Genomic DNA, 16,482 nt, shown 5'->3' with positions numbered 1-16,482 from the left:
TTTAATTGTGTTTTTTTTTTTTTTTGCACTCCCAATTTACTGAAGAGGGGTGAGCAGAGAGCTGTTAGGGAAATGTCCTGCCCTGCCCTCCCATCTGCAGCAGGATGAATTCACCATCCAAACCTCCGGACCCTTAGCATGAAGGCAGTGGGTGCAAAAGCCAGCAGAGGACGGGTGAGGTTAATCAGTACTGCAGAGGTGTTTCTGAGTGTTTTGAGAGTTTGCCAGCGACTCCCTCAGTCGGCTTGGTTCTCAGGCAAGGGTTTCTCGACCAGTTAAACACTGCTGGGTTCAAGGGAGTGTGAGATAAGTGTGAGTTACCAATGCCAGACCCGAGTTACAACACGAGGGGTTACCATCAGAGGTAAGGCATGTAATACAGGGGCTTAGAGGCGTTTTGGGATCTACTTTGATGGAATTATTCCAACTTTGGCAGGGCAAGGCCCAAATAAGTGATGTGCTCTAATTTGTCCCTGCTTTGTGAGGGCATTGGACCAGAAAGGTCATCCAGAGATCTGTTCTGATCTGTATTACTGTATGATACTTAAAGGGGGCTCCTGAGAAACGTGGGAGCAAACTTTTTAGCAGGGCTTGTTGCAGTAGGACAACGGGTAATGGTTTTAAACTAAAAGAGGGTAGATTTAGCTTAGCCACAAGGAAGAAATTTTTTATGCTGAGGGTGGAGGAGCACTGGCCCACGTTGCCCAGAGAGGTGGTGGATGCCCCATCCCTGGAAACATTCCAGGCCAGGCTGGACGGGGCTCTGAGCAACCTGATCCGGTTGGAGATGTCCCTGCTTCTTGCAGGGGGGTTGGACTGGATGGGCTTGAAAGGTCCCTTCCCACCCAAACCATTCTGTGATGTTTAAGGGAAGGAAGCTGCTGGCAGCAGTGCTTTGTGGATCCAGAAGTAAGGAGCGAGGGAGGATTTGGCACTGTCGTGCTCGAGTGCTCCTCTGGAGTGCTGGGTGGGTGCAGCAGACTGTCAGTAAGGTGACCACTGTCTCCTAGATATGTGCCTTTTTGTGGTGAACAGACCTATTAGGAGCAAGCCGTTGTGGATTGGGATGAGAAAAAGGGGGCGGGGGGTAGTAAACAAACTCCAGCATATGGACCAGCATGTTCTTCACACGTTGAGCAAATGACATGCTATCTGAATTACTCAGGAAAAGTCTGGGGACATAGGAAGGAGGGTTTGGACACTGGGTAGCTTTAAAATCCATACTGCAAGGAAGTCCTCGCAAGAAGTAGACAGAAGGAACTGAAAGATACTCAGCAAGTATCGGTCCGCACATCACAACTGGATCTGTGAAAACCACATCAAATTTGCTCTCTCTCAAATACTGCATCATGTCTTTGTTGTGCAAAAGGCTCTTACAGTTGGTGAAAAAAACCTTGATAATGTCAAACATGCTTTGATACATTGTAAAAATAATATTCAAAACAGATTGTTCAATAAAATGAGCACCAATAAATGACTTGAGCGCAACACCGAAATGTTCCTCTGCGTAAGGTATTGGATACGCTTTCACTGTGTAGTTCTGAGGCTCACTTGGATTCAGAAACAAACTTGTTGACGGTACGACCACAACAACTTCATGTCCATTTTGCTGGAGTTTCCCTACCACTGGGCGCATGCTGAGCCAGTGACTTCCATCGTGAGGCAACACCAGGATCTTTCCACCTTCAGCAAGGATGAAAGGAGATAACAGAAGAAGAAACATCCAAGGACGCTGGTAAAAAAACTGAGATGGAGGAGCCATTTCGGTGGCAGTAAACGAGTTCGTTCTGCTCTGGAGGCATCCGACAGAGTCCTTTATATGAAGGTCCATGCAAGCTTTAACTTTTCTGCAGGGAATTTATTGGCTGCAGAAATAAATATTTAACTTCCCAGTATAGCTGTGGTTATCTTTCAGTGTTGCAATTGCTCACAACACAAGGAATGGGAGCCACTGCTCTTGGAAAAAGATGTCGTCTTTTGTATTTTTTGTTAATCTTTAAGCTTGGAAGTGTCTCAGTATGTTCCTTCCTTCAAGAAACTAAGAGGACCAGGGACATAATCTTGTAATAACACTTGTGGTTAATACCATTGACTTGGTAAGTACTCAGTGAGAAAATAAGCCTTGTTTTGCTGTACCAGACCATCAGGGCAAAAACTGTGGAAAAGGTGAGACAGCAACAAGATGGACAGAATTTAAAAAAACCCCATGAATTTAGAAGTAAACAGAGAACAGATAAACAGACAAAGAAAGGATTACATTCTCGGGGTAGCACAGAATCGGCTGAGGTCATGCCATAGTTCAGCCCTGATTGGGACTATGCAGTCTCTCTTTCACTCCCCCCACCGTCCAGTGGGACAGAAGGGAGAACTGGTAAACAAAAAACTGGTAAACTATAATTTGGAATATGCATCCTCCAGAAACCCAAACACCCAGGAAAGCTTGCGTTTCCTTTTTGTCCGTCGGGGCTGCCATAGCCGTTCTATTGTTGACTACATCTATTGGAATCTGACGACGCCCATCTTGCCATTTCACCCCCAAAAACTTTATCTCTCATGCAGGTCCTTTCACCTTACTTTGTTTTATGGCAAACCCAGCTTTCAGGAGGATTTTAATTATTTTCTCACCTTTTTCAAAAGTTTCTGATGCTGTATTGCCCCACACAATTATATCATCAATGTACTGCAGGTGTTCTGGAGCGCCACCCTTTTCCAGTGCAGTCTGGATCAGTCCATGGCAAATGATGGGGCTGTGTTTCCACCCCTGGGGCAGTCAATTCCCATGTACTGGACCCCCCTCCAAGTGAAAGCAAACTGTGGCCTGCATTCTGCTGCCAGTGCGATTCAGAAAAACGCGTTGGCAATATCAGTGGTAGCGTACCACTTGGCTGCCTTGGACTCCAGCTCACACTGAAGTTCTAGCACGACTGGCACGGCAGCACTCAGTGGTGGTGTTACCTCATTCAGGCCACAATAGTCCACTGTTAACCTCCACATTTTCGCACTGGCCATATGGGACTGTTAAAGGGTGAGTGGGACTTGCTGATCACTCCCTGGCTCTGCAGTCGACAAATCAGCTCATGGGTGGGGATCAGGGAGTCTCGGTTGGCACGATACTGCCGCCGGTGCACAGTGGTGGTAGCAATCAGCACCTGTTGTTCTTCAACCCTCAACAGCCCCCACAACAGAAGGATCCTCTGAGAGACCAGGCAAGGTGGACAACCGTATAATTTCCTCCATCTCCAAAGCACCTACGCCAAAAGCCCACCAGTACCCTTTTGGATCCTTGAAACACCCCCTTCGGAGGTAATCCTTACCAAGAAGGCACGGAGCATCTGGGCCAGTCACTGCGGGGTGCTTTTGCCACTCATTCCCTGTCGGGCTCACTTCAGCCTCCAATACTGTTGGCTGTTGGGATCCTCCTGTCACTCCAGAAATATACACGGGCTCCGCCCCATTAGATCTTGATGGCATCAAGGTACATTGTGCACCACTATCCACTAGAGCTTTCTGCTCTTGTGGGTCTGACATGCCCAGCCATCGGATCCACACAGTCCAATAAACTCGCTTGTCCCTCTCCTCCATATGGCTGGAAGCAGGGCCTCTCTAATCCTGGCCACAGTATTCCTTGCTCATTTCTTTTAAATATGTGTGAGAGGTCCCTTCGAGAGGGCCAGAACTAAGGCGATTCCTTCTAGTCTGCCTGTTGGAGACTGGTGCAGTATTTTTCCAGGGAGAACTTCTATTTGCAATGGTTTTTCCACGCAACTCACGTACCCGTGTCCATAGGGCAGAGGTAGGCTTCCCATCCCACTCCCTCACATCCTCTCCTTGGTCACACAAGGTAAACCACAGCGTACCCCGCCGCATATACCGTCTCTCTTGAGCAAGGAAACGTTTGCTCCTAATAGCTGAAATATTGGCCCGTACCGGTGGGGAATGGGACAGATCTGCTTTGAATTTCTGGAACTCCTGCGACAGTTTCTCCACAGCTGAGACACAGGCCCGTAGGGAGGAAGACAGGCTTTCCTCGTACTGCCGGAGTCGGCCAGCCAGTTCATCTACTGTTTCTTCCTCTCCATCTTCCCAGGTCGTAACTGCCAATGAGATGGCATATGACAACGGTGCACTTTGAACAAACTTCCGCCACATTTGTTGTGTGCGCACTGACTTCATCTGGATCCTTGGATAACTGCTCGTTGTCCAGGTCATCATAAATGACCTCCAGCACAGCCAGTTCCCTCAGGTACTGGATACCCCTCTCCATGGTGGCCCTCTTGCCTGGGTGACACATTACATCCTCCTTGAAAGGACACCTTTCCATCACACCTGACAGGAGTCACTTCCAGAGCACAGAGGGCTTGTGTCCCTCTTCCAACTGCTTTGTCAGTGCCCCCTTCTCTAGAAATGGATCCCAGCGGACCAGCTTCTCTGCCCTCTAATACCAGGCTACTGGCCCCATTATCCCAGCACTGCAGCAGCCAGCTGACAATGTGCTCACCAGGATGATGGCTAAAATCTTTTGCATGTCTCGCAGCTCGCTCAGGGATAGAGATCGGGTGGCTACTCTCTCATTTAGGAGTTCTTCCTCTGAGGAAGAGGAAGGGCCTGCCTGGCTGCTGAGTTCTTCCTTGGCATGAAGCAAATAATTCTTCCTCTTCTTCTTCCTGCTCCCTCTTAAAAGCAGCTTCTTCATCCCTCACTAAACGAGCTGCCTTCTGCTTCCAAGTCTTCTTGTCTACAGGGGCAACTGGTACCAGCACAGGTTCACTCTCTGATTCTGCAGTGCCTGTTGCTGGAGTTTAAGTACCTACATTGCAGGTCAGTTTGTTCTCCCTCATACCATGCCACATATTACTATCCTGCCTCAGGGCACATCTTGGGAGGAGATTCCCAAAAAGGGGTTTTGCAACACTAAACAAGACTTAGCACACGTCCAAGACACATAACAACAACATCACAGTGGTTTGAATATGCCCCAGGTCTTCAAAGGTCTCAACAAGTGGTGTAACTGCCCTGAAAGCAAAAGAATTGGGGAAGTCATCCGCATAGGAATACCAATTTATCTCTAAGGCCATTGATGTCACCATGTCATAGATTGATCTTGCTTAGTATAACAGAAGGATAATTCTCATAATTTTCCCTGAAGTGATAAACACCACCACTGGGAGCACATAGTGGATATAGTAGTGTAGACAACACAACAGCATAACCCACCACTGCAACATCATGACCAATAACTACCAACCAATATATTAAGTGTGTATAAACAAATTTGTTTCAAGCAACTAAAGTCAGATCTGTTCTTAGCTCAACCCTTCGAGCCCCACGTTGGGCACCAAAATAACTGTTGCAGTTCAGCCCCGATTTGGACTATGCAGTCTCTCTCTCACTCCCCCCACCCTCCAGTGGGACAGAAGGGAGAACTGGTAAACAAAAGGCAGCAGAAATGCCTGGGCTGAGATGAAACAAAAAAAAAATTAAGAGTGATAACAGAAGAAAACAAAACAGTGACGGAAAACAAATACAGTACAATGGCTCACAGCAAATCTCAACACCCAGTTTCTTCCCACATGGCAGGAGGCTCTGCTCAGCACCCCCTCACTGATATACTGAGCATGGCACCCCATGGGATGGAACAGCCCTTGGGCTAATTTGGGTAAACCTACCTCAGCTTTTAGCTAATTAGTAACCTATCCCAGCTGGGTGCCCCAGCCACAGGGGCCACCACCTCCAGTTCTCCTCCCAGCTCAGATGAATATTAACTCTAATCCTGGCCAGAAGCAGGACAGGCCAGATGTAAGCTGGGTAATTATTATTCAGAAAATTAACAGACTGGCTCATTTTCCCAAATAACATTGTAGGTTTACAGGTGTTTGTTGTTTGTTATGCAGTAGCAAAGGGCAGCTGGGCCCCTTGCAGGTTTGAAGGGTGTGGTGCTGCTTATGGACTGTGGTTGTAGGTGCAGAGGATAGTTTGGGGAACAGGGTCCTCAAAGACTGAGAACCAAGTGTGAGCTCTGGCATCTGGGAGGAGAGGCTTTCCCACTGGGTACTCAGGACAGAAATGTTACGTTAAACAAGGCTGAATCTTGGGTGGCTCGAGGCTGCAGGTTTACTTTCCTCCTACAAGCACCTCTCGCCGTAAGGCTTGTGGGTTACTCCAGGTGTCTCTTGGAGCTGGCACGGAACGTTGCAGCGATGATCTGTTGACTGCAAGTTGGAAAGTAATCTTACTCTAAGTCTTTGCAAGAGCAAGAAGCAGCAGGCAGCTAAGCAAATCACGGAACAGAGATCATTTCTAGGACAGCTCTTTCCGAAGCCGTAAACAGAAATCATGTGAAAGTGACGGTATGGGATCCTGAAATGAATGACTGCACCCTCACAGAAAGGTGACATTTAAGGCTGCCCAGGCCACCGTAATTGGAACATTTCCTAACTTTTGTGGGGCAATGTATTTGATATTTGTGAATATAATACTCTTACAGCCTTTCTGGATTTCTGTGTGTAGACCTCTGCCAAGTATTGTACCTTTAGACTGAAATTAGAGAGTGTGTTTTAGTTTAAGCGGGAGACAAACTCCCCACGGAAGGGGAAACTAAGGCAGTAGCTCCAATTGTCACGAGGGAATTTTTGTTGCAAGAACTGTGTTTTACAGCTTCCTTCAATATATATCTCTTCTTCAAACTATGAGAGGCCCAGGGGTGTGGACCAGAGCAAACTGAAGAGGACAGTGCGATGAACTGTTTGGTTACAGCAGCCGTTTCAGGTTGGTCCATACTGTGCATTGAAGATGTACAGTGCACGATGGTTAAACTTCCTTTTTCACAGTTAGCGCTGCTTTTACTTGCCTCCTGTTTTGTATTTCTGAACCGTAGAGATCAACCCAGGGCTTACCACTCTCTATGAATAGGTAGCTGTTTTTCTCCCATATGGCTCGCCTCACATTTGTTTGCACTCTACTGCATTACTGCCTTGCTGCTTGGCACTGTTCACAGCAAAACAGGAGAAATTCCTCTGCTCTCTGTAGAAAATGAAGCTAGAAAAGGCGTGTTGTGGTTTTGTTTAGTGAGGGGGGGCCTAAGGTGGTAGCTTCTGTAGGAAACTGCTAGAAGTCGCTCCCCTTTGTTCAGTGGACTTGGCCAGGCCTAGGGCGGACCCACTGCTGGGCAAGGCTGAGCCGATTGGTAGCAAAATGTCCCGTGATAACGCCTCTGCGATAACGTATTTAAGAATGGGAAAACAGAAAAAAAAAGAGAGAACGGAAGATGTGAAGAAGCTGAGCGGGGGCAGAGGCGCAGAGGGGGAGGCGCAGGCCTCATGGGCCTTGCAGACCTCACCCTCTGGCCTCTCGCCAGGCAGCCGACTGGGCCCGACTCGGTCCAGCCCGGCTGCAAGAAGTGGAAAGGAGATGAGAAGTGAATAAGATGTAAAAAAAGATCCTGAGAGACATCTACCAGCCTGTTGTGAGGAACAGCTGCAGACGCCAAGGTCAGTTCAGAAGGAGGGGGAGGAGTAATGCGGCTCCTGGCCAAGATTCCCCTGCAGCCTGTGGTGACGACCATGGTGGAGCAGGTTGTCCCCCTGCAGCCCATGGAGGTCCACGGAGGAGCAGAGATCCACTTGGAGCCCGTGAAGGACCCTGTACCGGGGGAGGTGGATGCCTGAAGGCAGCTGTGGCCCGTGGAGGGCCTGCTGGGACAGCTGTTCTAGAGGGACTGCACCCGTGGAAGAGATGACCCACGCCGGAGCAGTTCCACGAAGGACTGTGGGCCGTGGGAGGGACCCCACGCTGGAGCAGGGGAGGAATGTGAGGAGTTCTTCCCCCGACCATGAAGCAGCAGCGTAAGACAACGTATGATGAACTGACTGCAACCCCCATTCCCTCTTCCCGCCCTGTGCCGCTGGGTGGGGGGGAAGGTGGTAGAGATAATGTTAAGCCCGGGAACAGGGAGGCGTGGAGGGAGGTTATCTTGTTCTCTGTCTCATTATCCTGCTGTTTGTAGTAATAAATGAATAGTTTTCCCCAAGTCGAGTCTGTTTTCCCCGTGACGGTAACTTTAAGGATTTCTCCCTGTCCTTATCTCAAACCTCGAGCTGTTTTTTCTTATATTTTCTCTCCCTGTTTTCTCGGAGGGTGGGGGGAGTGAGAGAGAGACTGCGTACTCTGGTCCTGATCGGGGCTGAACTACGACAAGGCGGGATGAAGATATACCAGGTTTTTCAAGGTTTGGAACATGTGATTTCCACCAAGTGACAAATGCGACAGGAGACGCCAGGAATAAAGTAAGGGCAGGAGGGCTCTGCCTTTGTAACAAGCTGCAAACCGTCTGCAGCTCTGAGACCTTCAAGACACAGAAGCCAAGACTTAGGTCATGCAACCAGCCATCATTTGCCTCTTAAATCTCCAACTACGAAGTGCCACTCTCTTGAGCCTAACGCAAGAGAATGCCTTATTTATAGTATTGTTCTAATATTCTGATTTAGAATATTGTTCTTGATTTGCCTTATTCTTTGTTAACTTCAGTGGACTCTGCATAAGCCCATCAAAGAGTCTAAGAGAAATCTGAAGCAAGAAAGAGCAAAACCCTTCAGCTCAAGGATACTGCACTGCAGTTGTGCAGTGATACTGTGTGGCCACCATTCAGAAGTGAGGGGGTCATTTCATAGGAAAGAGACTTGTGTCCTGCTCTGTGCCTGGAAGGAATAGTCTAGTGCTAGTAATTGGTTTAGAGATCACATGCTAACTATCAAAACAGATGTCATTTTCTAGAGTAGCTTTCAAAATCCTGCAGAACAATTCTGGTAAAAGCAAATGTCAAGAAATAGGTATGAAAACTTATCTGAGTTTTGCATAGAAGTGTCTTTCACCAAATACACAGTTTTAGATTAAATCTTTCCATTTCCACGTGACATGTATGTTCCACCATGATCTGCACTCAGAAATAACTTAACATAGCCAGCCAGTTTGGAAGCCATACGTCATGAAAACACAGCCAAAGCAAGTTAACTGACTTTACTGAGCCTGGAGTTACAAACCAAAGATGACTCTCGGGTCCTTGGGTTTTTGGTCAGGTGAAAGAGATACATGTCAGACTCCACAAACATGAAATCAAATCTGCATCTGGCTGGTGAATAATACACATTCACTGAGGACAGTAATTTGTAGCTGGCAGGTGAAGTCCATTTTTTGTTGGACTTGTCAGGAAATCCTCATTAATTCAAGTAAGTAATCTGCCTCCATAAAGGAAACTTGATTTCAGCCTGTGGAAAACAACTGCCAAAGCCTGGTTATATTAAACCATTACCAGAAATAAAAAAAAAAAAATAATTCCATAGCACTGAACTTACAGAAATGACGCAATTGCATTGGCTTGGAAAATGTATAATTTGGACGAAGCGGAACATACCTTAGGCAGCGGTTTCCCCTCAGCACAGTTTATGCCTCCAATAAAGATCATGTTGGGCATCACTGGTCTGACGTACTCAAACACAAAGTCAAATCTCAGAAGCCAAATGGCAGCAGAGTTCAGGAGGTCTAACAGGGACACATCTCTCTGAAGAAGTTCGGAGGAAAGCTTTATTGCCTCTTTGTATAAACCGTTACAGTACGCAAGCTCCAGGAGGGAAACCAGTGCATTTTCCACTCTCTGGAAAAAAGTCATGCGGTCTGAGTTCAAGGTGAATAGTCTCGGGATGTAGGACAGAGGGTTTGGGCACTGTGGAGCTTCATAGTGTAAGCTGCAAGGAAATCCTCTCACGAAGAACAGAAATGGAAGAGAAAAATAATTAGCAACTATTGGTCCACACATAAAGACGGGGTCTGTTAGGACAGCGTCAAAGCCGCTTTGATTCAAGTACTGCAGGGTCTCCTTGCTGTCAAACAGGTCCCTGCACTGAGTAAAGAACATCGAGAAAACGTGCACTGAGCTGTCGTACCGTGCTAGAGCCTTCAGCGGCAGAGGCAGGTTCTTCAGGTGAGTGTCAACGTATGCATTAAAGGCATTGTCCAGCTGTTCCAGCGTGTGAGACACTGGGTATGTTTTCACAGCGTACGCCACTGTCGTTTCCAACTGCCAGGTTATTTCTGGCAGGAGCACCACCACTTCGTGTCCTCTTGCGCTGAGCTTTTCAACCACTGGCTGCAGGCTAAGCCAGTGGCTTCCACCCATGGGCACCACCAGGAGTTTCCCTCCATCTGAGAGGCCAGGAAGGAGCAGGATAAAAATCCAGGCAGAGCAAAGCTGCAAAGTCATGTTCCTGTGGTCAGAACACGGTCTGTGAAAGTTGTCTTCAGGCTGTAGCTTGAAGATGCCTTTAAAGGAAGGCGATGATTTGTCTGTTGAGTTGTGCTGCTTTGTCGTAATCTTCTAGTTAATGATTTCTTGCTCTGGGTTGTGGGGTTGGTGCTTGGTTTGGTGTGGTGTGGTGTTTATTTGTTTTTTTTTCTCCATTACTTATAAAGCCAAGTGCTGTGCTGAGTCATTGAAGCTTCTGACCGTTCGATGGAGAACCAGCTCCTCAACATGCTAGTCAGATCTTAGGACTTCTCTCTCGATCATTCATGTGTCCTGTCATCACTGGGAACACGGCCAGTTTATTAAACAGCATTTTCTCACAACAAAAATGTTGATTTTTAATTGTGTTTTTTTTTTTTTTTGCACTCCCAATTTACTGAAGAGGGGTGAGCAGAGACCTGTTAGGGAAATGTCCTGCCCTGCCCTCCCGTCTGCAGCAGGATGAATTCACCATCCAAACCTCCGGACCCTTAGCATGAAGGCAGTGGGTGCAAAAGCCAGCAGAGGACGGGTGAGGTTAATCAGTACTGCAGAGGTGTTTCTGAGTGTTTTGAGAGTTTGCCAGCGACTCCCTCAGTCGGCTTGGTTCTCAGGCAAGGGTTTCTCGACCAGTTAAACACTGCTGGGTTCAAGGGAGTGTGAGATAAGTGTGAGTTACCAATGCCAGACCCGAGTTACAACACGAGGGGTTACCATCAGAGGTAAGGCACGTAATACAGGGGCTTAGAGGCGTTTTGGGATCTACTTTCATGGAATTATTCCAACTTTGGCAGGGCAAGGCCCAAATAAGTGATGTGCTCTAATTTGTCCCTGCTTTGTGAGGGCATTGGACCAGAAAGGTCATCCAGAGATCTGTTCTGATCTGTATTACTGTATGATACTTAAAGGGGGCTCCTGAGAAACGTGGGAGCAAACTTTTTAGCAGGGCTTGTTGCAGTAGGACAACGGGTAATGGTTTTAAACTAAAAGAGGGTAGATTTAGCTTAGCCACAAGGAAGAAATTTTTTATGCTGAGGGTGGAGGAGCACTGGCCCACGTTGCCCAGAGACCTGGTGGATGCCCCATCCCTGGAAACATTCCAGGCCAGGCTGGACGGGGCTCTGAGCAACCTGATCCGGTTGGAGATGTCCCTGCTCCTTGCAGGGGGGTTGGACTGGATGGGCTTGAAAGGTCCCTTCCCACCCAAACCATTCTGTGATGTTTAAGGGAAGGAAGCTGCTGGCAGCAGTGCTTTGTGGATCCAGAAGTAAGGAGCGAGGGAGGATTTGGCACTGTCGTGCTCGAGTGCTCCTCTGGAGTGCTGGGTGGGTGCAGCAGACTGTCAGTAAGGTGACCACTGTCTCCTAGATATGTGCCTTTTTGTGGTGAACAGACCTATTAGGAGCAAGCCGTTGTGGATTGAGATGAGAAAAAGGGGGCGGGGGGTAGTAAACAAACTCCAGCATATGGACCAGCATGTTCTTCACACGTTGAGCAAATGACATGCTATCTGAATTACTCAGGAAAAGTCTGGGGACATAGGAAGGAGGGTTTGGACACGGGTAGCTTTAAAATCCATACTGCAAGGAAGTCCTCGCAAGAAGTAGACAGAAGGAACTGAAAGATACTCAGCAAGTATCGGTCCGCACATCACAACTGGATCTGTGAAAACCACATCAAATTTGCTCTCTCTCAAATACTGCATCATGTCTTTGTTGTGCAAAAGGCTCTTACAGTTGGTGAAAAAAACCTTGATAATGTCAAACATGCTTTGATACATTGTAAAAATAATATTCAAAACAGATTGTTCAATAAAATGAGCACCAATAAATGACTTGAGCGCAACACCGAAATGTTCCTCTGCGTAAGGTATTGGATACGCTTTCACTGTGTAGTTCTGAGGCTCACTTGGATTCAGAGACAAACTTGTTGACGGTACGACCACAACAACTTCATGTCCATTTTGCTGGAGTTTCCCTACCACTGGGCGCATGCTGAGCCAGTGACTTCCATCGTGAGGCAACACCAGGATCTTTCCACCTTCAGCAAGGATGAAAGGAGATAACAGAAGAAGAAACATCCAAGGACGCTGGTAAAAAAACTGAGATGGAGGAGCCATTTCGGTGGCAGTAAACGAGTTCGTTCTGCTCTGGAGGCATCCGACAGAGTCCTTTATATGAAGGTCCATGCAAGCTTTAACTTTTCTGCAGGGAATTTATTGGCTGCAGAAATAAATATTTAACTTCCCAGTATAGCTGTGGTTATCTTTCAGTGTTGCAATTGCTCACAACACAGGGAATGGGAGCCACTGCTCTTGGAAAAAGATGTCGTCCTTTGTACTTTTTGTTAATCTTTAAGCTTGGAGGTGTCTCAGTATGTTCCTTCCTTCAAGAAACTAAGAGGACCAGGGACATAATCTTGTAATAACACTTGTGGTTAATACCATTGACTTGGTAAGTACTCAGTGAGAAAATAAGCCTTGTTTTGCTGTACCAGACCATCAGGGCAAAAACTGTGGAAAAGGTGTGACAGCAACAAGATGGACAGAATTTAAAAAAACCCCATGAATTTAGAAGTAAACAGAGAACAGATAAACAGACAAAGAAAGGATTACATTCTCGGGGTAGCACAGAATCAGCTGAGGTCAGATGTAAGCTGGGTAATTATCGTTCAGAAAATTAACAGACTGGCTCATTTTCCTAAATAACATTGTAGGTTTACAGGTGTTTGTTGTTTGTTATGCAGCAGCAAAGGGCAGCTGGGCCCCTTGCAGGTTTGAAGGGTGTGGTGCTGCTTATGGACTGTGGTTGTAGGTGCAGAGGATAGTTTGGGGAACAGGGTCCTCAAAGACTGAGAACCAAGTGTGAGCTCTGGCATCTGGGAGGAGAGGCTTTCCCACTGGGTACTCAGGACAGAAATGTTACGTTAAACAAGGCTGAATCTTGGGTGGCTCGAGGCTGCAGGTTTACTTTCCTCCTACAAGCACCTCTCGCTGTAAGGCTTGTGGGTTACTCCAGGTGTCTCTTGGAGCTGGCACGGAACGTTGCAGCGATGATCTGTTGACTGCAAGTTGGAAAGTAATCTTACTCTAAGTCTTTGCAAGAGCAAGAAGCAGCAGGCAGCTAAGCAAATCACGGAACAGAGATCATTTCTAGGACAGCTCTTTCCGAAGCCGTAAACAGAAATCATGTGAAAGTGACGGTATGGGATCCTGAAATGAATGACTGCACCCTCACAGAAAGGTGACATTTAAGGCTGCCCAGGCCACCGTAATTGGAACATTTCCTAACTTTTGTGGGGCAATGTATTTGATATTTGTGAATATAATACTCTTACAGCCTTTCTGGATTTCTGTGTGTAGACCTCTGCCAAGTATTGTACCTTTAGACGGAAATTAGAGAGTGTGTTTTAGTTTAAGCGGCAGACAAACTCCCCACGGAAGGGGAAACTAAGGCAGTAGCTCCAATTGCCACGAGGGAATTTTTGTTGCAAGAACTGTGTTGGTCCATACTGTGCATTGAAGATGTACAGTGCACGATGGTTAAACTTCCTTTTTCACAGTTAGCGCTGCTTTTACTTGCCTCCTGTTTTGTATTTCTGAACCGTAGAGATCAACCCAGGGCTTACCACTCTCTATGAATAGGTAGCTGTTTTTCTCCCACATGGCTCGCCTCACATTTGTTTGCACTCTACTGCATTACTGCCTTGCTGCTTGGCACTGTTCACAGCAAAACAGGAGAAATTCCTCTGCTCTCTGTAGAAAATGAAGCTAGAAAAGGTGGGATGAAGATATACCAGGTTTTTCAAGGTTTGGAACATGTGATTTCCACCAAGTGACAAATGCGACAGGAGACGCCAGGAATAAAGTAAGGGCAGGAGGGCTCTGCCTTTGTAACAAGCTGCAAACCGTCTGCAGCTCTGAGACCTTCAAGACACAGAAGCCAAGACTTAGGTCACGCAACCAGCCATCATTTGCCTCTTAAATCTCCAACTACGAAGTGCCACTCTCTTGAGCCTAACGCAAGAGAATGCCTTATTTATAGTATTGTTCTAATATTCTGATTTAGAATATTGTTCTTGATTTGCCTTATTCTTTGTTAACTTCAGTGGACTCTGCATAAGCCCATCAAAGAGTCTAAGAGAAATCTGAAGCAAGAAAGAGCAAAACCCTTCAGCTCAAGGATACTGCACTGCAGTTGTGCAGTGATACTGTGTGGCCACCATTCAGAAGTGAGGGGGTCATTTCATAGGAAAGAGACTTGTGTCCTGCTCTGTGCCTGGAAGGAATAGTCTAGTGCTAGTAATTGGTTTAGAGATCACATGCTAACTATCAAAACAGATGTCATTTTCTAGAGTAGCTTTCAAAATCCTGCAGAACAATTCCGGTAAAAGCAAATGTCAAGAAATAGGTATGAAAACTTATCTGAGTTTTGCATAGAAGTGTCTTTCACCAAATACACAGTTTTAGATTAAATCTTTCCATTTCCACGTGACATGTATGTTCCACCATGATCTGCACTCAGAAATAACTTAACATAGCCAGCCAGTTTGGAAGCCATACGTCATGAAAACACAGCCAAAGCAAGTTAACTGACTTTACTGAGCCTGGAGTTACAAACCAAAGATGACTCTCGGGTCCTTGGGTTTTTGGTCAGGTGAAAGAGATACATGTCAGACTCCACAAACATGAAATCAAATCTGCATCTGGCTGGTGAATAATACACATTCACTGAGGACAGTAATTTGTAGCTGGCAGGTGAAGTCCATTTTTTGTTGGACTTGTCAGGAAATCCTCATTAATTCAAGTAAGTAATCTGCCTCCATAAAGGAAACTTGATTTCAGCCTGTGGAAAACAACTGCCAAAGCCTGGTTATATTAAACCATTACCAGAAATAAAAAAAAAAAATAATTCCATAGCACTGAACTTACAGAAATGACGCAATTGCATTGGCTTGGAAAATGTATAATTTGGACGAAGAGGAACATACCTTAGGCAGCGGTTTCCCCTCAGCACAGTTTATGCCTCCAATAAAGATCATGTTGGGCATCACTGGTCTGACGTACTCAAACACAAAGTCATATCTCAGAAGCCAAATGGCAGCAGAGTTCAGGAGGTCTAACAGGGACACATCTCTCTGAAGAAGTTCGGAGGAAAGCTTTATTGCCTCCTTGTATAAACCGTTACAGTACGCAAGCTCCAGGAGGGAAACCAGTGCATTTTCCACTCTCTGGAAAAAAGTCATGCGGTCTGAGTTCAAGGTGAATAGTCTCGGGATGTAGGACAGAGGGTTTGGGCACTGTGGAGCTTCATAGTGTAAGCTGCAAGGAAATCCTCTCATGAAGAACAGAAATGGAAGAGAAAAATAATTAGCAACTATTGGTCCACACATAAAGACGGGGTCTGTTAGGACAGCGTCAAAGCCGCTTTGATTCAAGTACTGCAGGGTCTCCTTGCTGTCAAACAGGTCCCTGCACTGAGTAAAGAACATCGAGAAAACGTGCACTGAGCTGTCGTACCGTGCTAGAGCCTTCAGCGGCAGAGGCAGGTTCTTCAGGTGAGTGTCAACGTATGCATTAAAGGCATTGTCCAGCTGTTCCAGCGTGTGAGACACTGGGTATGTTTTCACAGCGTACGCTGCTGTCGTTTCCAACTGCCAGGTTATTTCTGGCAGGAGCACCACCACTTCGTGTCCTCTTGCGCTGAGCTTTTCAACCACTGGCTGCAGGCTAAGCCAGTGGCTTCCGACCATGGGCACCACCAGGAGTTTCCCTCCATCTGAGAGGCCAGGAAGGAGCAGGATAAAAATCCAGGCAGAGCAAAGCTGCAAAGTCATGTTCCTGTGGTCAGAACACGGTCTGTGAAAGTTGTCTTCAGGCTGTAGCTTGAAGATGCCTTTAAAGGAAGGCGATGATTTGTCTGTTGAGTTGTGCTGCTTTGTCGTAATCTTCTAGTTAATGATTTCTTGCTCTGGGTTGTGTGGTTGGTGCTTGGTTTGGTGTGGTGTGGTGTTTATTTGGTTTTTTTTCTCCATTACTTATAAAGCCAAGTGCTGTGCTGAGTCATTGAAGCTCCTGACTGTTCGATGGAGAACCAGCTCCTCAACATGCTAGTCAGATCTTAGGACTTCTCTCTTGGTATTCATGTATCCTGTCGTCACTGGGAACACGTCCAGTTTACTAAACAGCATTTTTTTTTTTGAAGTGTTAT

General features: G+C 46.6%; 2 protein-coding genes and 2 pseudogenes across 4 annotated transcripts; all 4 read right to left on the bottom strand.

The window, feature by feature from the left end:
- Positions 1–12: 12 nt before the first annotated feature.
- Positions 13–10,263, bottom strand: LOC147600321 (UDP-glucuronosyltransferase 1A8-like). Of its 3 annotated transcripts, none has more exons than XM_086750679.1 (2): positions 9,407–10,263; positions 13–282 (listed from the first exon to the last, which is right to left on the bottom strand). In XM_086750679.1, the coding sequence occupies exons 1-2, from the start codon at positions 10,250–10,252 to the stop codon at positions 253–255; spliced, it is 876 nt and encodes a 291-aa protein (XP_086606805.1). In that variant the 5' UTR covers positions 10,253–10,263; the 3' UTR covers positions 13–252. The 3 variants fall into 3 exon arrangements, with proteins under 3 accessions (XP_086606805.1, XP_086606803.1, XP_086606806.1); XM_086750677.1 differs by lacking the exon at positions 13–282 and adding an exon at positions 6,579–7,035; XM_086750680.1 differs by lacking the exon at positions 13–282 and adding an exon at positions 9,182–9,273.
- On the bottom strand, positions 1,007–1,772 carry LOC147600322 (UDP-glucuronosyltransferase 1A6 pseudogene; annotated as a pseudogene).
- A 175-nt stretch (positions 10,264–10,438) lies between the features above and the next one.
- Positions 10,439–16,145, bottom strand: LOC147600319 (UDP-glucuronosyltransferase 1A8-like). Its single transcript, XM_086750682.1, has 2 exons — positions 15,263–16,145; positions 10,439–10,913 (listed from the first exon to the last, which is right to left on the bottom strand). The coding sequence occupies exons 1-2, from the start codon at positions 16,106–16,108 to the stop codon at positions 10,884–10,886; spliced, it is 876 nt and encodes a 291-aa protein (XP_086606808.1). The 5' UTR covers positions 16,109–16,145; the 3' UTR covers positions 10,439–10,883.
- On the bottom strand, positions 11,638–12,395 carry LOC147600320 (UDP-glucuronosyltransferase 1A6 pseudogene; annotated as a pseudogene).
- Positions 16,146–16,482: the final 337 nt, after the last annotated feature.

The sequence above is a fragment of the Chlamydotis macqueenii genome, chromosome 6 (genome assembly GCF_036417535.1).
Source record: "Chlamydotis macqueenii isolate bChlMac1 chromosome 6, bChlMac1.mat, whole genome shotgun sequence".
NCBI lineage: Eukaryota > Metazoa > Chordata > Aves > Otidiformes > Otididae > Chlamydotis > Chlamydotis macqueenii.
Note: the sequence above shows the minus strand (reverse complement) of the source record. Positions and strands in the feature narration are given on the sequence as shown.